Consider the following 26930-nt stretch of genomic DNA (forward strand, 5'->3'; position numbering starts at 1 on the left):
AATTACAGATACAGCTGCTTGTAATTCCTATTACTAACAACAACATTGGAACACAGATAGCCTTAAGCCATAGTCACAATCAGAGGTGAAGCAGTGTTCCAAGGGATGTCGGTACTGGCAGAACTAAACTGTTTGGAAAGCGGCAAGTAACGTAACACCACTTCTATTGCACTTGTAGACCAGAAGCATCATTGGAAAATTTCTCCGCCATCCAGAAAGCTGAATTGCAATGTAAAGATAAATTATTGCAGAACATACAAAAATAAAACCAAAGTTTGACTTCCATGTACATCACTGAGAGCAAAGCACTAAGAAAGCAATTCTGGTGGTAAACTCTGGCACTCTGTGTGAGATATTTATGCACCAAAGAATCACAATTAAAGCAATTTTAAAGACAGACCTACAAAAGCTCAGTTACCTGCCAAATGATGCTGATCTCAGCACTAATAAAATATATTTGATTAATAAGAATGATAACTGGAAATACTACAACTTTCTTCATGGTCTTCACAGCATATAAAGACTGTCAGACAAAGCAAAAAACAACATTTTTTAGAACCTTGGAAAAGAAATTATTTAATAATTTATACATTATGGTTTCTTTCTCAGAAGCCACATATGATCCATGTGCTTACAACCTCAGTGTCTGCAGCACAAACTCTCTTTACATAACTACAACTTCTCAGGTTTAGAAACCTAGAGCAAGTATGTTACAAATCACTGCCGGTTCAGAGAAAAAGAGTATTTACTTCTTCTCTCTCATCCCCCCCAGATACCAGACTGCAGACCAAGTTTCCAGACAGACTAATTTCTGAGGTAGACAGACATATTCGACATACATACACCCAGGGATGCACACAAAGAGCCAGTACTTACAGCTAAAGATGCCTGGAGGTGGATGCTCTGTTACAAGCAGACAGTTCTCTTCATCGCTGTTATCCCCACAGTCGTTCTGTTGGTTACAAATCAATGAACCAAGATACAAGCATTTACCACTGGCGCAGGTGAATTTGCACTCTGAAAGGCAAAAAAGAAAACACAACAAAAACTTGTGAGGAAACTGGTGCTCACCTTCTTCACTGCTAGGATGACTGATAAAAAAGGCAGTATTTTCCAAGTAGATGCTATCATGGCGAATGGGTCTTTGGCACTTCATCCCCCAAATAAATAATACAGTAGTTGTAAGCACTGCATATGTATAAATACATACGTGAAACATTCCAGATCACCAGAATCAATTCAGTAGCAAGCCAGATTTGCCACTTGGGGAAATTCAACTACCTCTTCTTAGAAAAGGGACAATATTTTCTTGTAGTTCCTTTTGGACCAAAATCATATTCTCATACACGTTTGTGTGACACCTTGCATATTTTGGGCAAATAAAAATGAATAAAAATAATAATTGCCCTACATTTTTAAAAGTCTTACACAATGCAAAACAGTATCAACTGTAAGGCAAACAGTATAGTTTGTAACCAGGAACAATCCTGTCCAGACACAGACAATTATTCCTTAACTACCTTCCCCAAACCAATTTGCCAGTCTCTCAACTAATTACAATCAAGCACACAGTGTCTGCACATTGAACTCCCACACACCAGTTTACTTTACAAAGTTGATAAACTTCTAAAACCTCCATAAAGTGTCTGAATGTTACACGCAGCCATGCTGCATTTTTTACATTCCGTTCATCACAAAGAAATGAATATTTTCCCCTAAATATGGTTCTGTCGTAAGAACAATTTCTATGAGACCAAGTATTTAAGCAAAAACTTCGTTACCTCAAGTTCCTTCTTCTCTCCCTTTCTCTGCAAAAGGATGCAGGCTGGCTAACTAATCCTGTGTAAAATACCTGACTAGATCGAGCTCTAGTTCTTGGGGAAAAAGAATAAAATAGAAAAATCAAGGAAAAACTCCTTACCTCATCTCCCACTCAAATTTTACACCAACAGGAGGTCTACAGTTACCCCTTCTGACAGGGATGGCATTATCTCCATCCTTGACTTTTTGTTTACTGGTAAAGATTCAATAAGTGCTAACCAGTGGTAGCTTTCTACGGGAATTATAGTCCAGTGCTTTGTCATCTTGGATGTCTTGTCTTTAATTTTCAGAGCCCAGTCAGACAGGGTTTCAGTCTGACTGACTTGTCATCTGTCTGAGGCTGTAACACTTCAGTATTTAAATAAAGCTAGTTATATACTAAGGCTGTCTGCTACGGTTGATAATTAAAATGCCACTGTCCTTCCGCTAAACTGATCATTTAAATGTCACTTCCAGAAACAAAGCTTTATAGTAAGTATTTGAGATGCAATTAAGAAATGTTCACAAAAGTACACATGCAATTATAAAGAGCTTTCTCACCAGGCTTGTTTCAAAGTTAAATACACTACACATATAGAACAGAGGGCATATTATATCTAGACAAATTATAATTTAATGATTACACTTCCAGCATGTTGACAAATTGTGGTGGTTCTCATACAGAAGCCGAGGCAAAGCAGACAGAATTATAAACAAGAAACACAAGTAGTTTATTAAAGAAGGGCCTTTCTCTGAACCATGGGCTTCCCTAAGGCTGCAGTTTGTATTGACTGATTCTGCTGAAGAGAGACAATCTCTGCTCCTTCCCAGCAAGGAGATGACATTTGTTCATCAGAATCAACAAAAGACGTTCCTTTACTCTTGGACTTAACCTGAACTTAGACAAAAGGATGTATAATTCCAAAAAAAAGCCCCTAAAGCAGTTACTAAGGCATGATACTTAACCACACGTATCTGATATGTAACATAAGCATGGTAACAGCAAAGGAGGAGAAAATAAATTGCGAAAGAGAACGAAATAATTTTTATTGGCAGATTTGCTTTTGTAGGTAAAAGTGATTTGCAGACTTCACTCTGAATACTTTGCATCAAGAGTATTAATGAAATTTTGGTACACATAACAGAAAGAATCTGCTGCTGCAAAAACATGTGCATCAACAAGTGTGACACATAAAATGCTACTTAGGAATATAAGTAAGAGCCATAAAATACAATGCAAGAAAAACAAATATTTCCTATGGGGGAAAAAAACAATCCTTCTGTTCCACTTTGTCACATTGCACCTAAAAATCAGTGAGTATTTGCCTAAATAAGGTCCTCAAGATTTAATCTTTTTCAGTCGTACCCTATAGTATTTGAACTATTTGAGTTGTATGACAAAATACTGTACAAACTAAATGTTTGTCCCTGTTCCTTCTCTGCTACAACAAAGAATTGAAGAGACATGTAAGGGCTTAGTTGTTCTGTTTTGAGTATAAACTATAAAAAATTTAATAACCAAACAGAGTAAGCCTTTGAAACCGAAAGAACTAAGAAGGTCATTAACAGTTACTTTTGGGAAGGAGACTTAAAAGATCAGTCTCAATATTAACAATCTGATAATTGCAAAACTTCAGGATTCATTTCTGCAACTTCATGCAGTAAGAAACTGGAACAAGAAAAGAACAAAGTTGCCTTGGAAGATTAGAAAAGTTGGCTTGAAAAGGTTCTCATTTTCAGGTATCTTAAGTGCCCAAGCAAGATCTCAACTCAAAAGCAATTAAAACTAAGAACTTTAGGTTTCGATTTGTCACCAGATTATACAGTCTACAGAAAAAAGACCAAATGAAGCATTATTTTTTTACTAGCTCTACTAAAGCCTTAAAGTTCTGGTTTTTAACTAACACTACCATAAAAAGACTAACCAGACAAAGAATTTGCCCTTTAAGGTTGGGGTTTTTTTTTGTCCTAGATAACAGACCACACTGAAATTTGAATTCAAAAATCAGACTCTATCACCTTTTCTTGTAAAATGTTATGGCTGCCTCCTCCTTCCCTTACATACATGAACATTACCATTGTCAAGGTGTATAAAAAAAGTCACCAGGCCTCTGGTCCCCTGTTGATGTGCCCACATTGACTGGAAGGCTGGTCACAATTACCACAGCAATTCTATGCTCATTTTAAAATGGCCCGTATTGCGAAAACCACCTTGCTGTGTGATCACCTACCAAATCCACGTGCCAAGAAAGCAGTCATCCTCTACTGGGCCTGGCTGGGATGGAGTTAATTTTCTTCATAACTGCCCCTAGGGTGCTGTGTTTGGGATTTGTGACCAAAATGGGGTTGAAAACACGCCAGTGTTTTGGCTATTGCTGAGCAGTGCCTGCGCAGCACTGAGGCTTTATCTTTTTCTCACTCTGCTACTCCCAAGGAGTCAGCAGGAGTAAGAGGCTGGGAGGGAACACAGCCAGGACAGCTGACCTGAACTGACCAAAGGGATCCTCCACGCCATACAGCATCATGTTCATGTCCTTCCATTGCTCAGGGGCTTGGCTGGGCATCTGTCAACTTGGGGGAGGTGGTGAGTGACTACCTTTGTGTGACCTGGGTTTTTTTTCCCCTCTTTCTTTCACTTATTAAAACTAACTTTTTGCTGTTACTCTTCCTATTTTCTCCCTGTCCTGTGGGATAAGAGGGGGTGGTGAGTGAGCTGTTGTGTAGGTGCTTCGCTGCTGGCCAGGGTCAACCCCCAACATAGGCACGTGCAAAAGTAACTTCTAAATCTAAAAAAAAACTAATATTCAATGAAGGACAAAAAACTGCAAAACTAACTTAGCATGCATAATCATGTCTAAAGGAAATACTCAAAGGAAAAAAGTATTACACAGTATCACAGTATGTTTGGGTTTGGAAGGGACCTCAAAAGATCATCTAGTCCAATCCCCCTGCTGGAGCAGGAACACCTAGATGAGGTTACACAGGAAGGTGTCCAGGCGGGTTTTGAATGTCTCCAGAGAAGGAGACTCCACAAGCCCCCTGGGCAGCCTGTTCCAGTGCTCCGTCACCCTCACTGAGAAGAAGTTTCTTCTCAAATTTAAGTGGAACCTCTTGTGTTCCAGCTTGAACCCATTACCCCTTGTCCTATCATTGTTTGCCACCGAGAAGAGCCTGGCTCCATCCTCGTGACACTCACCCTTTATATATTTACAAACATGAATAAGGTCACCCCTCAGTCTCTTCTCCAGACTAAAGAGACCCAGCTCCCTCAGCCTTTCTTCATAAGGGAGATGCTCCACTCCCTTAATCATCTTTGTCGCCCTACGCTGGACTCTCTCCAGCAGTTCCCTGTCCTTCTTGAACTGAGGGGCCCAGAACCAGACACAATATTCCAGATGTGGTCTCACCAGGGCGGAGTAGAGGGGAAGGAGGACCTCTCTCGATCTACTAACCACTCCCCTTGTAATACACCCCAGGATGCCATTGGCCTTCCTGGCCACAAGGGCACAGTGCTGGCTCATGGTCATAAATTGTAGGAATGTAGGAATGGAACAAATTAATTAAACAGATTATTCAATGAAAATACAGAAACTTCCAAAAATGGAACATATGTAACTTGTAAATGAAAATTCAGTACCTTAAAGTACTTTGCATAGTGAATGCATTTAAACAGCATATGCTTTTACTAAGACCAGAACAGAACCCTTCCTTGAAAAGCAAGCTGGATCAAAGTCAGGTTGATGGAGATAATAGAAAGCAAGTATCAGAGTATTGTCGAACTGGAAGTTAGTAAAAAAAATGGCAGGGGTATGTACCAAAACACTAGAAGTGACCTCAAAGCACTCCTGCAGGGAAATCCAGACCTGTCCAGACTAGACCCATGTGCCTAATGACACACAGCCCTTTTCAGTACAAAGTCTTGTATTTGGTTTGTCTAGACAAGCAGAGGGGGAAAAGCTCCCATTCTGTAAACAAGCCAGCATGATCCTTCTTTCATGACTAACGTTTCAAAGCTAGGCAGTCTTCCTCTTCATTTTCAAGTGGCAATTAGTGAAATATCAGTAGGTTGGTCAGCAAGGTTCTGACTAGAGCTAAATGTGAAGCAAGATGACAGCTACTACAGGTTGAAAAAAAGGCCCCTCTTATAATTATGTCTGCAGCATAGTTTTTAAAATTATCTTGTCGATACACTGATTCTTCAACATAAAGTTTTAATATACATACCTCCAGGTAGAACTAGACTACCTTGGAAAAAAAGGAATACTAAGAATACTGTTATAAATATTTCCTATTTTTATAAACTGTATGCAAGTAAATAAATAAATATATTGCTCATGTGTTCACGGTAGATGCTTGTACATATAAACTCCCCACATATAAACACCCATTAATATAGGACTGCATTTCAAATCCTTAATTGAATGTTATGTTTCAGCTGCAACAGCAAAAGATATTTGCCTCAAAATAAAAGTACTCCTCTGATCAGAGGTTTCTTATTGTGAAATGCAAGATCTTCTGTATTGGGTAGGCTTATTTTATACTTTCTGTGCCTGCCCAACAAGATAATTTTATCCTTTCATTCAACTTAATTCTTTTAGACTTCATTTACAGTTGACTTCATCCATATGAACAGCATTCCCATTGTTTTGTCATCTCACTTACTGTAGGGCATTTTTAATTATAGCTAAGTGATGTTTGTTTTTGTAATCTAAGTCACAGGCCAAGGGATTTAAAAAAGCAACGAAGTGTCATATTGAAAAAATATGGTGGTTTAGGCCACTGTTACGATGCATGTCACAGCTACTTATTTAACGGGTCTGAGATGATTATCTGACCCAGGGGCAGAATTCTATTCCATCCAATCGAATAAAAAATAAAAAATGATATATGCAGCAAGCGATCTCACGTAGTCACAGCTAAACTGTAGTAACACAGTTCAGACGCACAAAATGAAATCGTAAAGTGGTATCTGGGACACAACTGGGGTGTAAAGGAGCTCTCCCCAAAATCCCAAGACCTGGTATGGTAGCAGCCCTGGCAGCGCAGCCAGCAGAGGGTGAAAACACCGTGCTGGTAAGTGGAGGGGGAAAATACCTGACTCCGGGTGGATCTAGACCTCTAAAATAAAGGCCTCATTTCTAATTTCTTATATAAAGACTCCATTTTAAGCATGTCATCATAACTTCTTCTTTGCAACACAAAACAGCCTGAAAGAAAATATGTTTAACGGGTATCATCATGTGTTATAGGGGCAATAAGAGGCAGAAGTAGTAAACTGGGGAGGGTGGGAGGAAGTACACTTTGCTACAGATTAAAGAAATAGAAACCACAAATACCAGAGGCAGTACAATAAAACCCTGTTCAACCTCTGATAAACATCTGTGTATTATTTTTAATATTGTAGATTGTAGCTCTATAATGGGAAGTAAATCATAAATAGGAGGCAGTGTACACAAGGAACATGTTTATTTGGGAAAAGCCTGGTTAATAAGGAAGATGGCAGGCTGCCACGCGATCTAATAAACCTCCACTGGTGCAGGGAAGGGAGGGATAAATAGGTCTTCACAAAACAAAAAAATGCTTCATAAAAAGAATGCCAAGCAGAACACCAGCAAAATGAAAGCGGATCAGCTTATGGAGGCTAAGAAGCAGACCTGGAAGCCACCGCCAAGGCCTGTCCCAGCTGCCCACGGCCTGGCACAGACCATGCAACATGGAGGCCCAGAGACCTTCTCTGCCCAGGGGAGCTCACAGCCTGAAAGACAGACTGACTGGTTGAAAGAAGACTGTTACTGGTTCAAAACCAGTTCCAGTTGCTGAGTTTCTACCCTCTTTCTGTCCTCCCATGCTCAGTTGCTTATCCAGCAGCTATCTCTCCATCTTCTTAAGGCAAAGCCTGAAGCTATGCCCTTTAAAAAGTTACTGTTTATGGCAGTAGCTAAAGGAACCCAACACAATAATCTTACACGTAGGTAGTAAGATCCACTGTTCAGTTCACCAATTTAGGGCATTATGATATTTCACTATTCCCTTATATTTCACATCTTAATTAACAGCCTGAACAAAATTACATTAGGTGACATGGCGACAACTGAAAGACCTCCTTGATTTTAGGGATTTGTCAAAGGGGCTGGTTTTCATTTGTCATCTTTCCTTCCCATATACACCTGTCTCTGGTGTGAAAAGAAACAGAAAGGCCTCTTCCTGGAGGAAGATGTAAAGAGTTTTCACCAACACTGGAACATTTTTACATCTACACTGAATTCAGGAGCCTGGCTGTTGTTGCTCTGCCACCACCATACGGGTTTGTATTTTCTGCCCGCCTACCCACTTTCTTTTCCTGATCTGCCCATTTATGCCCACACAGCACCGAGAGCTTCTCAACAAAACTCAGTAAGTGTGTCCCCTGCTCTGTGCTCGTGTAAAGCCTCCTTTACATCCCCACCGAAGCAGCCTGACACCTTCTCCAGACACAAAGCCTCCACAGAAACATTCCCCTCAGCACCATATGCCCTTGTGCTCTTCTGCCTTGAGGACTTGTGTTGGTGTCAACAATTCAACTGAGTCACGGTCTTGGCTCTGGACACCAAGCACCATAGCAGACATGTTCATCTGTCAAGGTGGCAGATGAGGAACACCTTCACTCCAGCTCCTGAGAAGGAACGACCTACAAGGGATGGGTTTCCACAAGGCATTAGAAGGTCTCATGTTTCTCGCAGTTCAGTGCAGTGAGATGCCAGGGCCACATCCCAGCCCATCACCTCACCCCAGGAAGGTGCCCAATGCCCAAGGCTGGGCCTGCCCTGGTGCCCCTCACTGCCCTGATGCTCTCCGGGGAGCCCCTGCCACCCCATGACATTTCTATACGTACTAGCAGAGTTTTTCCTAATCAAGTACGGCGAAGATGCACTGGTGACTCAGTTAATGAAATTCTCGTTTTCAGCTGTGAAATTACACGAAGAGACGATTAAAAATACATTAAATATGTACCTTATAATTTTTGTCAAGCACAATGTCATTATCATTGGCAAGTGCAGATGAGAAGCAAAGGGTACGTGCAAATGAGATTTTCTTAGCGCCTAGCTCTCCTTAATCATAATTCAAAGAATTCTTGAATTATGGTAAATATTTTAAAATTATCTTAGTCGGTTTTCATCTTAAGAAATCTTTAATAACCACAAGCAGTGTCACTTACTGGGTTTGTAGAGTGCTGCACATGTAGAGGAATATAAAATAAAAATCATGTTAATGTAGCAGCTTTTTGTTCTTTCTTTGGAATATTGTTTACATAGCAAATAGCTCAAGACTAGACCATTTAATCAAGTAACACCACAGCCCTTAAATCCAGAGAAGTACAGACTAAGCCATATAACTTCACAGATGCATTGCTAAGTTTCGACTGCAGTCCTAAAAATGGGCCCAGATGAGAACACAACAGTTACTTCAGCACAGGAGGACTATCTGGGGGTTGGAGGAAATGGGATGATTGGTGGGAAGAAATGCTGTCTTTGTGTTTTCTGTTATTAAATTAGGTCATATTACTTAAGACTGTGATCCCTGCAAGGTGGAAACTGTTTTCAGTTAGCTCTCCTAGGAGGCACTGAAATACAAAATAAATACCATTCTTCTCTGCAAATGTATAACATTACTGAAGCAAGGAGGGGTCTGAGAATACACCTAAGAACTTGATTTTCCATACATGTAATGTACAACGCAGGCAAGAGTATATCATGTTTCAGGTGTCGGTTCAGAAGATGTCCACCTAGTACTGATGACAGTATTTTTTTTAAACATCACCCTCTGCACACTATGCAGAAAATTAAAGAGAAATTAATTTATTTACTGTGCATCAAGATGCAGGACAGTTACAGAGTTTCCACTGTAATGTGAATTCCAGTTTTTAATGGACAAGAGAGTTCTTGTATTTCTCAATGATAGTTGAATGATAGTGTGCAATGCACACTAGTGCGAGTAAGTATAAGTTTTTTATCATCTGTAGTTTGTTCTCCAATACACATCAGCAGAAATATACATGTTCCTGTAGTAAATACCTTGTCACTGCTAGTTTTTGTACTCTAAATGTGATTTCCCTGTAAGTCAAATTATCTAAAAAGTGCTCAACTCAGGTCACTGTGCCTTAGTGTTCACTTAACAAACATTATAAGCAAAATAATACATAAGAGTACAGCCAACAGATGGCTCTCAATGGCTGGCATTGTACAGCACAGACAATGTTTTTTACAAAGTAAAAAAAGTCTTGTATCAATTATCATTTAATTCTTCAGTCCTTATTCAGCTCTATCTAAAAAGTAAGTCACACATTTTATTCACCTTAGTACCTTTCCCAGAAGCCTGGGCTTTTATGGATAAATCTTTTGAAGAAAATTTTAAAATTGCTTATTTCCTATTCAAAAATGCCTATTTTCTGCCCCTTGCCTCCTCCTCCTGTCAATTTCCAAGAACACTCCCTCCCAAATAGGTATTGCACTGCAAACGTATACAGATTCCCACCTATATGCATTTCCATAGAGCAGAGCTTGCCTAACATTTTCCACTATAAAGATCTGGGAGAATCCCTCCCATGGGCACTGCAGGCAGCAGGTCTGTGGCAAGAACACCCTCGGGCTACAGAAATGCCTTTTCTATGTCCCAGGAAATTCTCTTCTGCTTTTATGGAAATAAAAAGTGTTATAAAAAATGCAGTTATCTTTCCATTGTCTGCGTCAAGAGAGTCTCTGGCAACTCTCCAAAGTAACTAAAAGACACTGTGAGGCTTCACTGACACCACTGCTGGAGCAACAGCCCAAAATCATGTGGGGACAGCAGGGGAAAAGGAAAATTAACTGTGGTGGGGAAAGCTCCCCCACACTTTCACACCAGATTTCCATTTCACTTCCAGGTACCTGTGCTGCCAAATACAGCCATTAGTACAACCACCAGGTGCTCCTCTTTTGTCCATGAGTACTCTCAGTGTCCAGTGTATGAACAGACAGACATGAGGGAAGAAACGTGAACACATGGCAAAGAGTAAAGTCAGTACTTTATGGTTTGAGAGTGCCTCATTTAGCAACCTATGCAGCATAATTTCAATAAAGATTCTTTCACAGCATGATGCAATTTTGTTTAAGCATCAACAACATATTTGACCATATTCCAGCTATTTAACCAAGATGATGTCTTAATTTCCCTGGCCAAAGTGCTTACAAAGTAGACAACGCAGGAAACACTGATACAGGCATCTCAAAGAAATCTCTACCACATAAATCTTTCTGGGTTTGAATTGTATCATTTAAAAAATAACAGTGCATTTAGGACAGCACGTTTCTGGTTGTGAACAGGAACATACAATTAACACGATGCTGGATAGCGCTGAGTCTGTCCACGCACCATGCAGCATCTCAGGAAACTACGGCACAGAAAACCAAAGCAAACAGCCTTCCCTCCCCAAAACACATTCAGCTTTGCAAGTGCACTGCGTATCTAAACGTAGAAGTACCTCATAAATAGGCGCAAGCCCAACACGATGCAAAACTTGTATATGAACAGAGTCTGTGGTTCACAAGCTCAGGCCATGACTACACCATGTGTGAGAATGAATGTAAAGGAGCCGGAGTGCTGCGTACCCATTACCAAACACTTTGGGTTGGCACTGCTGCCTGAGACCTCATCCACAGCCTACAGCTTCCTCACAAGGGGAGGAGGAGGGGCAGGCACCGATTTCTTCTCTTTAGTGACCAGAGACAGAGCCTGAGGGAATGGCAGGAAGATGTGCCAGGGGGGTTCAGGTTGGACATTAGGAAAAAGTTCTTCACCCAGAGGGAAGCACTGAAACAGGCTCCCCAGGGAGGTGTCACAGCCCCAAGCCTGACAGTGTTCAAGAGGAGACTGGACAACACCCTCAGACACACGGTGTGAACTGTGGGGTTGTCATATGCAGAGACAGGAGCTGGACTCGATGATCCTTGTGGGTCCCTTCCAACTCAGGACATTCTATGACTCCATGATTCTAAACACATTTTTGCAAAAGGAGCACAGTCTAGTCCACACCGGAGGCCCAGTGCCAGTTGTACCAGCACACCTGAAGGAATGTCCGGATGTCACGCACATGCCTGTGTATGACCTGGTCTTGGGGGACCACTGATGGATGAAGCTGACTTTACTGACAAAATATGCATCACATTTGAAAGCCAAGCAGCATTTGATCTCCAAACCACACCCCAAAATCCTGGCACATTAGCTCAAGCCTAGGGCTCTTCTGGGTATTATTTGTGTCTTGTGGTTTATCTTAATATGCTGAACTGGAAACTACCCTGGTTGACATACAGATCAGCCATGCCAGCCTTGAGACAGAAACGTCTGTCAGAGAGACAGGGTAGGCGGCTGAAAGCGATAACCATTTCAGCCATCTAATTTTAATCTGCCACTGTATATCTCTCAGATGCCCTACAGAATTTTTTGGGTGGGGACAAGAGATGGTCTAGAACAAATCTCCAGTTACAGCTTAAGTTATCAGTGTATCGATGACAAGTTAAAGCATGTTAAAAATTACACAAGTGATACGCTGAACATGGAGAACCACCCAAAACCACACCAGCCATGAAAGCGAATAAACACCCAGAACATTGGTAACTCAACAGCAGCTAATTGTGTTTTAAGTGTGGGGAAGGTAGTTTGTCGTATTGTAACAGCTCATTATTACTGATCTGTTCAGAGACAGTGATAATTTTCTGTATTTCAATAAGCCAACATAACTAAACAGAGGTCAGTTTCATAGTGCTGGTGTCTCTTCAGAAGACTTCAAAGGGAGAGCTCATATTAAAGAGAAAAAGGCAGCTAATACAGCAGGCTGCTAATTTTCAAGAAAAAAAACAAAGAAACTATTTGTTAGAGCTTCCTTTTGTTCCGTCACATCCCTTTAACTTAGGTTCCTTCAGCGTAAAAAATTATGTTGAGATACTAAGAAATGCCATCTAAACAGATTAATTTTCCTTGTAGTTAGGAAATACTTCTTTATAACATAAAATGTGTTGCTAATGAATGTTATACTAACATAGAGAAAATACTTCTCTAGAGAGGGGATCATTCCAAAACCCAGGCTACAAATTAGAAACATTTTATGATTTGCAGGCACTGTGTTCAGACAGATGAAAATAAAAATAATTATCACACATTCTCAGGAAAGAAAAAGGGAGTTCAACCAAGGTAAGGTAAAGAGCAACCTTGTACACAGATATTTCGGGAGCAAATTCAAACATCAGTGAAACTCTATGGTAGTGTCACATACAGTTCCATGATTTTTTCTTAGCTCATTTAAGCTCTCAACTATTTGCCAGTCCATAAAGAAGGCTACAATTAAATGAACACTGTAAACATGTTAGTGCATTTTAATAAGTTTGTACATCAAACCTGTCATTTGTGAGGTCTGAGCTGAGATGCAGCTTCCAGGATGCAAATACCGCCTGTTCTTTGCCATATAAAACACAAAGCATCCACCTGAAGTACTTCAGCAACAGCTTACACAAACCCTTTGTACTTTATGTTACAGTGGATTAGGAATAAACTAGCACTAGTAGTTGTAACTGATAACAATGGGAAATAATACTGAAATATGTCTTTTTACACTTCATACGCTCTGTATTTGAACTGACAGCAAATTATTTAATGTGCTCTACTACCTAAGAGACAGAAGACAGAAGCAATGATGGCAGGACTACACACCCTAATAAAAGGTCATTCAAAAGGGTAGGAAGCCTCTTTCATAATAGATCTGTGTTACACGAAACATAAGAAGAATTTCCCTAGAAGACCTATGTGAAAGGTTATTTGAGGAGGTTACTGGTTTTAAAGAAAAAATGCACATTCTGGTGCTTACTGGTAGGCAGTATACAGTCTTGAGAGGCTTCAAAATGGGATTAACCAGTTGAAAGAGATCAGCATGTTTATTTAAAAATAAACAGGTATGTATGTAAAACAGTAAGAACCTGCAGTTTTCAGAATACACAGTAGTTGCTGAATGGTTTTATTTTTGTCAAAGCTTAAAATACAGAATGGAAAAAATTTCTTCAGCAAGCACACATTAAGCATACCACTAATAAAAGAAATATTATATTGTCTTGTGACTAAAACATCAACATTCAGGTGCTACGACACAGCCAAGTATCTGTTTACTCTTCTTGAATGGCAAAGCTGAGGCACAGCTGGTATTGTCAGACCAAATGTCTCTTTTCTTTGACACTAAAGGTGATCTATATAGACTAGGATTGTGGAGAGATACCGTGCATATATATTTAGATATAGGATGTTACAAAAAGTAACACTGAAAAGAAAAAAAGAAAAAGAAGAATGTTTTGCCCCTTATTTTTTAAAACATTGAGTATTTCATTCTCCCTCTCTTATCACATGGAGAGAAAAAGTAAAGAAATATTCCAAGTACCTACGTGGTGAAAATGAAGCAACTGAGATGAGAGAGGACTACTCCTTCAATCACTTTAAAACTCTCTAGATCAAATCTTCACCTTTAATGGGGCTTCACATATTTCCTTTACTTAAAGCTTACTTGTATCAAATGCCTAGCAATGAGCGGCTTATATCTTGCCTTTCACATAAAGATTTCAGCAATTGTCTTCTACATTTTTCCCCTCTCAAGTGACATATCAACAGCAAAACAAGGAAAGCATAACCTGACCAATGAAAGAATCATAGCAGCGTCCTTTTCTTTTAAAATCATTTCTTTCTTTACGACATACAGGCAAACACCTCACAAAGAAATAAAATCAAAGAACAAAAAATTCAATCTTCCCATATTCTTTCCTTAGAAAGTTCACCTTTGATTCATACCATAATATACACGGACAGATACTGTCACATGAATACATTTAACAGCTAACTCCAAGCACAGGAATTATAGGCCAAGGTTTGAAGAAAAGCCTGGCCCAAAATGTAGAGTATTGACCCTGAAATTCCTTTACATAATACTCTGCCTGTGAATTAATTCACACTCCTTAAATATAGAGACAATGTAGAGTTCAAAATCTCAATGCAGAACCATCATAAAAACATTGGCTTATTTTATATAGAAATTCCTGTGGGTCAACAACACATTTTTTATTTTAAACAAAGTATCATCTGATTTTGAATCCATATTATATTATATAATGTATGATGTGCATTAGGCAATGCAGGCTGGAAAAGCACATTCCAAGCACTCATGGAATACTCCTGCCAGCCTGTACCACAATTTTCCAGCTTCTGTTTTATTACTTGATGTCTGCATACAAAATCAGCAGGCCAAACTAGAGGACTGGCCTCAATTATTTTCATATAATGTTCAGGAAAAAAGAGATTTGCTGGCAGTACTGGCTGCTGTAAGAGGGAGCAGCCTGCAGTCCCGCACTACCACACTTCCAAAGTATAGAAGACTTACGTCTTGTAAAGTACGGATGCTCCCTCAACATGGAGCAGCATGAAATGAACACAGAAAAGCTGTGTCCCAAAAGATCCAAGGGAAAAAACTTACTACGCTGTCTTTAAGTAACAGTTCTAGACTTTTTTTTCTTCTGAAAAGTCACAGAAGATTTTCTAAGATCTTAAAACAAAAATACGACAATTATTTTCTTAGCTGCAGTTCTCCCCCAGTCTGTAAGATGCTGGGCAAACTGTGACTTTTCTCAGCGTATCTAGAGCCGGCATAATAATTATAACAACAACAACAACAACGCCACTACTGCCGCTGTGAAATGATCCAGGTATGTAAAGCTTGTGATGACTGTGAGAAAGAAGGTACTAGCAGACTCAGTAACATTATCATGAGTCTCAGTGTTGAGGAGAATCTCTACTGATTAATAATTTTAATAATTTTCTAGTTCCATTTGTTTTTTTAAATCTCGTGAACTATTAATTCATTTCTATTATCTGTACAGATTTTCTCAATGCAAACTGGCCAGTGTTTCAACTGTGCTACCCAGACAGCTAACAGAGGAGATGTAAAGCTCTTCCTCACTTCCCTTTAGTCCAAATATTTATCCTTATCAAAGAAAAAGTATAACTAAACACTTCCATGTCTCATCTTACCAGAAAAGTCACTTTTTTTGTTCAGATGTGGTTCTAAGTGTCTCTTTTCAACCATCTATGAAGAACAATTACGTCAATATATAACTAGCACTGCTGCAGTGGCTGGGGGAGCTTCATCTTGTTCATGTTTCATTTCCTAAGGCAGATACAGCACCTAAAGAAAAAACCCTGAGCAATATTCTCTTAGAAGACTAATGTATATTCTTCCTATATCCTTCATTCAAGATCTAATCTCTGTAGTCCATGAAGTCAGTAATAAAGCTAACGTTCACTACAAGGCTGCAAGGATCAGGATTTCAATGAGGAAGGAAGAACAACTACAAATTACTTGCAGCAATATACAAGGATGTCTTTGTCCCCAGTGATGTCTTGCCCAACTATTTCAAATTAGAGCAGTCAGATACATGAAAATGCTTTTGGTCTCCCTGAAGGAAAAGAGTACTAGCAGGGTATGCAAGGCATCATGAGGATGGAGATCTGCCATGAGTTCTGTCTAAAATATTGTGCACCACAGCCTATATCAATGGTCCATGTCCCTGTCACCTCTTCACCCTGGAGGTCATGACATTGGGCCTGTCTCAGGCAACCATCATTTCATGGCGGCTGTGGGATAGTTCAGAACGGAGAAAAAAACAACAACAGCAAAGCAAAACAAACAAACCTGCAATGTTAAACTACTGATTTATGAGAAAGGTGTGAAAGTTTCATAGAACTGCTCTGAGACTTCTGCTGCAGCCATCACGATGAATATGCCAAGACCCCAGAACCCTGAGGATGGTTTTGAAGACGAATGAAAATAATAGCACAATTAGCAGGCAACTGAATGTAGCTACAGATTGCCTTTAGTTTATTATTGTATTTCCCCGTTTGTCAGGGAAGAATCATTTTAAGAGGACCTAGAAGTGATCAGAGACCACTAACACTTGGCTTAAGTTGCTATTAAAACCTGAACAGCCATTTTATTTTATTGCCAGTTCAGCCACTGGTACCAATGGGTCAAGGGCTCAAATTCACTTTCACTTGACATTGTGTCTTCAGTCCTAACACAGCGGTAATAATCAGTCTCTCAACAGCCCATTTTCAATCAGATTGTAATAGGACCATAATGGGACTTTCACCAGGACATAGGAATAAACCTCTGAACAAGGATTGTGCGTTTCTGCGACTGCGTGCCAGCTCTATACCAGCCAATGGTCCCCAACTCCAACTGAATATCCAATGCTGGTGGAAAGGAGTCCCTTCTGCCGCAATGATCAGAAATTGCACGGATGTATCTGCAGCACGTGATGGATCCAGGTACCTCTCCCAGTTTCCCTATTCCAGAAAAATGAACAGGATAATTAAGCATGTCTGGGATTTACTGAGCTGGCAGATTTAGGACTGAAGGAGAACACCTTGTGCAGTAAGCAAAGTCCTGATGCACGCAACATTACCCACAGGGGCAAAAGGAGACAGCCTGATTTGCGTGTCAGCTTCCCCGCTGTTTTGCATCCAGTAATTTTCCTGCTTTCTCTCGCCATGCAGAAAACACCCTTATGGCACACAAGTTTTCAGACTAAATTAATATTGATAAGGTCATAATTTTGCTTCCAATACCAGTTAGCTTCTGAAAATGAGCTTCATGTGTATGTCTTTCCTTCCTTTTTACCAAAGAAAGCCAATAGACACTGGTCTTCTAGGATTACACCTAACTAAATATTCAAAACTCTTTTTAAGGAATCACACACACAAAGATTACTACTAACCACAATGAAAAGGTAAAGTCATAAGATTTTATGCCTGAGTTGTAGAATAATCATAGCTGCTCTTCAGATGCCATGACAGAAATAACACGTTATACACAACTGTCATATAGAAACTGGCTCCTGCACTCAGCATGAAAACCAAACATTGTAATAATTGATGAAAGGTTTATCATTGATACTAGCAATGTCACTTGGCAATGTAACCAATCATTAGATGGAGAACTACACTGAAACATATCAACTCTAAGTTTCCTAAAAGTTTGTAGAAGTTCTCGGCCCATCTGCACTTTGCACCTTACTGACACCTTCCTTACAACTGGTATTTTCTAGGTTTTTCATAGGTGTTTCCTTCCTCATGAAATATTAAATTTACCATGTGTTTGTCTTAGAACTCTTGTTTCAGAATTTTTTCCAAGCTTTCAGGTTACTAGCTTAATACTAAAAGAAAAAGGTTACTACAGGAACGAAATCCTGCTGTTTTAGTATTAAAACTCCTTTTCTTAAGAAAAGTTATTGCTTTATGGAGCAGTAGTGGGACAATTTTAAGCGCAAACTGTTCTCAAGTAGTTGCAAAAATAACCCAACCAAACAAAAAAATCCCCTTACATGATGGTTCTTGAAAGCTCTCCACATATTGTTTATGAAGACAGAAAAAATGAGAGAGTAACACATGATGTCAAAGCCCAGGAAATACAGGATTTCCAGATTCCCACCCCATTTCTGCTCCTAACTGGTAACGATAATTTTTCTGCTACATTTCTGTTCATCACTTTACACACATTTGAATCACAAGTACCTTGCTAAAACACAAGGGAAAGTGTTAAATGGCATTAGCAGAGTCCCTTTAGACAGTCTGATAACAAAACTTTCTAACTAAAGCTAAAAAATATGAACCCTGATTTTGTAATAAGGCTCCTTAGGCACTATCACCTTCCCTGTAGGAAGAAAAACAGTGGTCTTAGAAAAACATAGTTTTTTTTTTTCTTCACAGTGTAATTCAAAATGCACACTCCAGTCCATACACTGGTAGATGGGATCTTCCAATCCCTTACTCGGTAGCATAGCTCTCCCACAGAAACCACTACAGTCAGCTTGGTCACGTCTTGGCAGGACTATCTACCATTTTTCCCCAAAAATAAGCTCTACCCCAAAAATAAGCCCTACCCAAAAAATAAGCCCTAGCATGTTTTTCAGGATTTTTGAGGATGCTCGAAGTATAAGCCCTGCTCCAAAAATAAGCCCTCATTACAGTTCATTTTAAAAGTCAATTTAAACAGTGTCCAGGCAGCTATACATGTGAAAACATAAAATGAATTGGCAACAGAATGCAGCAGGACAGACAGACCCTTCACCAAGAAAAGCAGACTCTCCCAAAACGGTGTTTAAAGGAAATAGAGTCACAAGAAATTCACAATGGAACTCAGTGTTTGGAGAATCATGATGAAGTTCCACAAGATGATGACATGACTGTATTTGAATAAATGTTGATTTTTGTACATGAATATTGGTAAATATAGATTGTTGTAGATGGAAAAAGGAAACAGAGTCACAAGAAATTCAGTATGGAATTCAGGGTTTGGAGAGTTATGATGATGTTCCAGAATGTGATCACATTACTATATTTGAATAAATGTTGATTTTTTTGTTCAAGAATAAATGCAGATTGTTGTTCACGTAAAAATAAGACATCCCCTGAAAATAAGTGCTAATGCATCTTTTGGAGCAAAAATTAATATAAGACCCTGTCTTATTTTTGGGAAAACAGGGTAGTAGGAGCTGGTCTCTGGGGCTGGGAGCTGGAAGAAGAGGGGACATCACAGTCTCCAGAAAAGCCACCTGTTTGACTGCTGGTCTCCTCTCCATGGGAAGAGGCAGAAAGCCAGGTTCTTGGGCTACCAGCTGGACCACAAGTCCTGAGTGGAGGTGGTGATTCTTATCCAAAGGCTCTTCTCTTTTGGACTTGTCATCAGAAAGAGATGAGGAAGGTGGCACAGGCCAACTGTGAGGGGACTGGTACTTGTCTGCTGTGTACGGAATCCCTTGGGTGCCCTGCTTTTGGTCCCAAAAAGGTTCCTGAGGCAAAGTTCCTAGGGGAGTGTAGGCAAAGCTGTTAGAGGAGCAAGGGGGATCAGGAGGAAGGAGGTACATTCAACCTGACAGAAAACTGCACAACCTACAAAGAAGAAAGTGACTTACCAGCCCTAGGAGAATTCCCCTCCCAAGGATGCAAAGCTGTATGGTGTGCCCCTGAAGCCAAGATGATTTGTTTGAGGAGCATGAAACCAGGCTTTAAATAGACGGTTTGAATCACATATGGCAGGCCACAAAATAAATACTTTGGCTACCAACAGGGTCTGTAGTGAAATCTCAGGGGATGGTAAAAACATAAACGGAAAAGCAGACACGCAGGATCAACTGCTTCATCGGCTTTTTAGCGCAATTTGATTTGAGCTTAGGTAGAAGAGTCAGCCCTTCTGGCTATACCCAGGGTGAGGACAGATGCCTCTTTCTCAAAAATGTGAAGGGAAAACTAACTCAGCACAGAGAAAAGGCTGAAAGTAACTTGAACTTGGGCAGTTCAAAGAAAATAAGGGTATGTGTCCTGAATGGCAAAGGCCGAAATTACCAAGTTGTGATTCATTGTAGACATGGCAGTTTAATCAAGGAAAGCTTTATAAAGAGCCAAGTTACCTTTTAATTGATCAACAGATACAAGTGGAAAAAACAGGCAATGGTGGAGCATGCAGACCTGTCATTCAGGATCTTTTCCAAGGACCTGAAGAAGGGGTTGTAGTGCACACAGCTTGTCATTTTTATCCAACTAAATCAGACGGTCTAATAAAAGAAAACCCCTTATAGAAATCGCCCTTGCAGAAATTACTAATATAGGGATGTATGGCTCAATATTAAATATTTCACAGCCAATGGAACATCTCAGTAACCAGAGTACTCATGAGATCATCAGAGATACACTGTCTTGCCATGTCAGCATAAGCCCTTATGGGGAAACTGAATCTCCAAAAATCTAACAATAAAGTTCAAAAGAATACATTGAAGGATAAACATTATATTTGACAAACTATGTAGTCAAGCACCTGCTAAGATCAATCTCTGAACTCTAAATCATATGTCATTTACTCTTCATGACACCTACAACTGTAGGTCAGGAGCAGAAACAGAGCCATTAAGAAAGTAATAGTTCCAACTTTCAACTACATTGTCATAGGAAGCAAAATCTAGAGTCATCTTTTTTCCAGTGAAATCACCAAAGCAACTGTTATTGCTACTGAGAAGAGAAGAACAAAGCCATGTCATATCTTCAGTCTGATAATCATCATAGCTTTTCCAGGCAGCTATATTTTAGCCTTTGGCTTTTTAAGTCCTCCTTCAAGATTTTTTGTCTTTACTGTCTTATTCTAATATAAAACTGTTTGGTATTTCAGGGATGCAGTTTCAGTTCTCCATAATTCTTCCTAATGCAGAATTTACCTGTTTAGAATATAGAAACGAAACAGAATAGAATATAGAAATCTAATGACAGATGTTGTAACGCCTTTAACTTTTTGTGAAGTCTACTCCTGTTGTAAATCTTGACAGAAGAAAGAAAAATAAAAGAACAGTGTTACTTTCAACAAAGCCACAGATCAACCTGAAAGTAGACAGGAAAGTATTATTGTCTCACTTCACACTAAGCAATTTAGTCATTCTTAATCAACAAAGGTAACAGTGGCAAGTAAGAATATCATCACTACCTCAGAACATTTGCACAGTAGTGAAGAAACACATTTATTTTTATAGTGGGCCAGAGCAGTGATGCATCTTTCCCTTGTACTGAAGGCACATCTGATTCCTTTTAACATTGTGAGATTTGAAATACTCCTTTCTAAATGAACTAGACATATTATTCTATTTTGTCTCTTCCGGTAGATGCATTTAGCAAAACTAAGTGTTCTTAACAACTGTTCAAGTGTTATTAAAACAGGATCTCTTGTACCATTTATACAAAGACTACTCTGTTCTTTATTTAATTTCTAACTGCCAAAGAATAATCTTGAAAGATTCAAGCATGCCTGCTGCAGCAGGGTACACAAATATTCCACACATTATTCTCACAGTTCAAGTTGCACTTTTTAAACTCTTGTAACAGCCACAAGATATTGACAATATCACACAACGTTAATCAATAAAAGAATTTTTAATGTTATCATCTTGAAATGCCTTTGTTAAATGATTCTGCTTTTATGTATCTCAAGGATTACTGCTCCACTCAATTTAACAATTCATTATTACTACAGACGTAAAAAGAACATGTGAGGTGAACAGCTTCGGCTACTAGCTGTAACCTAACCAGCGTTACACTGTATAATTGATCTATTTTCTTCAAGAATAAAACTCAGAGAAAGAAAATTATTACTAGTGTCTCTATAAAAAAGTATAGAAAGCCTGGGGGCAAATGCGAGGGATAATAGCAAAGACAAGAGGCAGGAAAATGTGAGTGCACAAAGAGTTTATTTATAAATATCTCAGAAGTCATTTGTTGGCATCCTGACTGGCTACACAGTCTGACATTGATCTAACTTTTAGACAGTGGCCCTATATTTAAGGACAGAAAAACTACGAATCAGCACGCTCGAGTTATGACACTCTTCTCAAAATTGAGTGTAGCTCTTTTCCAGTTGAAACTATTTCAAGACTGTCAATTTAAGGATAAGATTTCCAGAGTTTGTTCCCTATACAAGTATTTAAATGTTTTTTTAAAGCAGTGTTGGCAGAACTTCAGCGTGGTTGTAATGTAATGTAATTAGCAATCACTGTTAAGAGAATCACCTTAACCACTGTATGCCCATCTAATTTTATCTTCAGCTTTACCTTCTGCAGACATCGTAAGTCAGACTTTGACATCTTCCTTCCACCTCTCCATGAACCCACTTTCCAGGCTCAAGCACGTATTTCTTTCAGGGTGCAATTCTGTAGGTCCACCTCAGCTTTAGATATTGTCCCCAGATCTCACTTCTCTTTCCTTGTTTCTCTCATTTACACACCTAGCATCTCATTGACTCTTTGTTAAGTCCCAGCTACTGAACAGCCGGAAAAAAAAGCCACTTGACCCTCTCTAGCCATTTGTTAGCAAGTGCTGGCTACTCTGGTGGCAACAAATGTGTCTTGTGAGCTGAACCACAGAGCCAGGAATGGGACCAACTGGGGGATTTCTTCCACATCACAATACTGACTGACAGCAAAATGCTAAGACAGCAACAGCAAATATCACTTGCATGAGAATTTTTTCCTCGCTGGCTGTCTGTGATGGGTTTTAATGCTGTTTTGCCTATGTAGCAGAAGTTGGTTCTTAGCAGACTGAAGAAACTTGAATGCTCATTTAAAGATTTCCTTCAGCTGAAGGGCTCATATGCCTGAATACCTGTGGGATTTGGTAACTTGTTTGTTTGCTTTCCAAACAGACCACTAGATTTAGTATGAAATATGATCTCTCCACAAAACTTGACTGTTTTCCTTCAGAGAAAGCAAGTTACATAAAGAACAAACCTTTATGAAGCTCTCCAAAATACATCTTAAGACACCACATAAGTCTGATTCATGTGTGTATAAAGCAACAAAGCAATGAGTCTGCCTGCATTATGTTAATGAAAATAGTATTTTGCGTTTAAAGATGCTTGAAAAATAAGTGAAACTAACATGGAAAGCTTTATTTGTATTCATCTCACTAAATTTTGTTCTCATGAATTTCAATAATCCTACTCTCTAGTTGGCATTTCAATGACAGGTATTTTTTTTTTTAAGACCTTAAGTAATATCCCATATCCTTCATGCAGCCTTGTATCCCAGCACCCACTTCTTCCCAATGCACAATTAATATCTGCAGATGAGAAGGGCTGTTTGTGTCACACATTTTACGGGCATCTGTAATTCTTCAGAGACATTCTTTCCAGAAATGCTGGCATAAAGCAAGCCTCCAGTTTCCACAAGAAATCCTACTGACTTATATTCTTCTCACAGTAGCAAGTAAAAAGAATAAAGAAACGACAGAGGAAATATGAGAAAATAGTGCAGTAAGCATACTGCTGACTTGGAGATAAAAATTAAAAAAAAAAGAGTAATTGTGGTAATAATCTCACCCTTCACACTGGGTTCAGATTCAGAGACTGTAGCTTTAGTTTTCAGGTCTGCCAGGCTTTCTAGCTCACTCCATGTAAATACTTCATCTGTGCCTTAGCTGCCTATCCCTAAATGGAGGACAGCAGTACTTTTTCTTTCTGCTTCTATCTTGCTTTTTTCAGATGTTGAGATTTTGAAAGGGACCGACCTTCACTGTTTTGGCACAGCAGAGTCCTCATCTCAGCCAAAGGTTCTTTGGTGCAACACTGACTGCTACAAGCAGGAGTCGTAAGCCTGAGAGAACATTAACTTGTTTGTATCAGAAAGTAGAATAATACGGTTTTAAAACAGTAACATACTTGAGAGATTGTACAAAAGCCGCTATGTCAATGCTATGTCACTTTTTCCATGCATACACTGGAGAAGGCACTGAATAAAAACATCTTCAAGACCCATACTTGTTACCTTTGTTGTTGGAGCTTACCCGTACTCCATTTATTACAAATAAACTCTCCAACAATTTCTATAAACAGCACTGGTTTGGGCACAGAAGCTATGATCTCTACAGAAAAAACAACAACAACAAAAATGTGTGTTTAGTTCACAGATGCCACCTACAACCTGTGTTAAGTACAGTGAAGTTTTTCTGAACTTACTCTTGCATTGTTATGGCAGGTCATGTTTCTCTTCAAATTCTGGCTCTGAGCAACTAGAAGCAGATATTATCTTGAAAGCGTTTCTTTTGAGATAAACAAATCAAGTACAATAAAGCTCAGAAAGGGGAAAAAATGGAGACTCATGCACAAACTCCAATTTTTTCGTTTAAATCAAGGACCAACTGAGTACATAGCCAGGCTGTGAATCCGTCTTCAGCCAGTATAAATTAGTGGTTTGTATAGTCTAAGCCTCCAGGATAAACAGACAATTCTTGAACAATTCACATCCAAACAAGTCTTCCAGACATTTACGAAACCAGTGTCTTGTCCTGGGTCCTCCCTCACCACCTCAGCATATGTACACCTACAACATATAGGCAGCCAGCACTGTCAGCAATCCCATGGCACAGAAGGAAGATGTTTTACCCACTAACGACAGAAAAGAGCTGATCCTCAGAGGTACGGATTGAAGATGCTGATTAGATGCTGGCTGTAGAGCAGGCTTCTTTTTGGAGTATTTTCATCATGAAAAATACTCATTGTTAACTCCTCACTCTTCTAACAAAGTTTCCTCTATTCTTGCCCTTCAATCAGAAGGGAGTGACTTTCTCATGAAGAAAGCAAGAAAGCTAGGACATAAAGAGCCCACAACAGGACAGAAAAGTTTAAGAAGTAAAATCAAAATCCACAATGTATGAACAACATACTGCTCAATCTGTTCTTTGGTGTCAAAGGATTGTTAATCCCGGCATAAGAGAGGGTGGGAATGGGCCAGTGGTCATGAAGAGCAGGGAGAGTGTCCCCGCCTGCCACCTGCACACAGATACATCTACTTTAACCCCTTGGAAACACATCTTGGTGACTTTCAATGAAAGCTTAGGTATTCAGCTGCCTAAACTACTGGGTAAGCTTTATAGTCAAGTTATGGTGGGGTGACTATGGGCAAGGACCAAAGTATGATACAGACAAATCTTGGTTTTAATATCAAAAACCTCATTTCTGGGCCTCGGACACTGCCAAAACCCACCTGCCCAAAGACTCCTCTGTTCAGAAATCAGAAATTAAGTGTTATTAATACTACAGATATCACATCATATTATCTTCCAGGGAAAAGAGGATCTTTGCGTGTTTATAAGAGGCTGGCAAGGCTTGAGGACTACACCCTATTAGCAAGTAATGATCCTACTAGTTGAAGATGTCCCTGTTTATTGCAGGGGGGTTGGACTAGCTGACCTCTGAAGGTCACTTCCAGCCCAAGCTGTGCTATGATTCTATGATTTTGCTTATCCACTGTTGCTGAGGTCTGAGCAGAAATGAAAGCGGGTGGGAGTATCCCTCTGGAAAGGGTTTGGAGCAGGGGCTGGGCAGCCCCTGGGGACAACACCTGGGAGAGGCGCCGCATGGAGGGCGTGTGGGTTGGATCCACGTTGCTTCCACAGCGAAGTGCTTCTGTGGGGAAGGTCAAGCCCTGGGACGGAAGGTGTCACCAACACAGCCATGGGAACGCGCGCATCCGTAGAAAGAGGAAGGACTGTGTCCACCCATAAGAAGCATTGCCCTGAACAAAAGCCAAACCAAACAGCAATGAAAAAAGGCCTGAGGAGTAAACTAATCCCCATGCATCCTGTCCTCTTTTCCTAAAAAGTCAAAAGGTTCAAATATCAGAGCAGCAAATGTAACATTTAACCCTGTATACACCATATTATCTTCTCAATAACTTCTAGGATTTTTCACCACAACATTTATCCTGCAGCGTCAACTATTTTCACTTCTTCGTTTACCCAAACAACAAGTTCCGATTTTTAAAGGCATTACTACAGCATACAACAAAGAGAACAAAATATTAATTCATACTCTTTATTTCATGGTAAAAGAAAATTGTTAAGAGTATCAACTCAAATGGCGTGCTTGACATTACACAAAAACCAAGCAGCAAAACATTAGACCAAAATTTCACCTCACACTATTAAATCAAAACACCACTTCCTGGAGCCAAGTGCATGGGAACATCCTGCATCATTTTTATGTGAATAAAATTAGGTTTTGGTTAATATCACTCATGTTCCACTTGGGCACGGTACCTCTTCTGCTTCCAAAAGGGCACAGTCAAGTGCTTCAGTAGCTTTGCATTGATCGGGGTTTTATTCTTCCTTTTTTAGCATTTTGAAGTGCATAATGCTCCCACCACTGAGCCCAGCATCCCCAGGGCCACTGCTGGCAGGGGTCTGTTCACCTTCCTCATCTTCCTCTTCTTCCTCATCCTACATGGGTTATGTCATGCCCAGTGACATGTGTCTGGTCCCGTGTGGGATTTCTGCCCACCTCCAACAGCCGCAGCCGGAGGCTTGTTTTCTGGCTGAAGCACCACCAGCAGGAGTGTGACCTTCAGCATGCAAAAGGCCTTTTTGGCAGCGAAAATACCCTCAGCCAGCCATGGGCATAGCCTGAATGTCATACCCCATCTCTTCTCTTAAAAAAAAAAAAAAAGAAATCTACCAAATTAATTAAAAGGAATTAACAGAAAATATACGAAATATACACTGCC

General features: G+C 39.7%; 1 protein-coding gene across 4 annotated transcripts in view; it reads right to left on the bottom strand.

The window, feature by feature from the left end:
- Positions 1 to 26930, bottom strand: part of LDLRAD4 (low density lipoprotein receptor class A domain containing 4) — a 301744-nt gene that overhangs the window by 157597 nt on the left and 117217 nt on the right. For 3 of the 4 annotated variants that reach the window (XM_065053070.1, XM_065053068.1, XM_065053069.1), the window contains one exon: positions 877 to 1017. In XM_065053070.1, the coding sequence (XP_064909142.1) occupies positions 877 to 1017 (141 nt within the window). Of the gene's footprint in view, positions 1 to 876; positions 1018 to 1921; positions 2146 to 26930 lie in introns of those variants that run through there. The other variant, XM_065053071.1, reaches the window with a different exon arrangement.

The sequence above is a fragment of the Columba livia genome, chromosome 2, assembly GCF_036013475.1.
Source record: "Columba livia isolate bColLiv1 breed racing homer chromosome 2, bColLiv1.pat.W.v2, whole genome shotgun sequence".
Lineage (NCBI taxonomy): Eukaryota > Metazoa > Chordata > Aves > Columbiformes > Columbidae > Columba > Columba livia.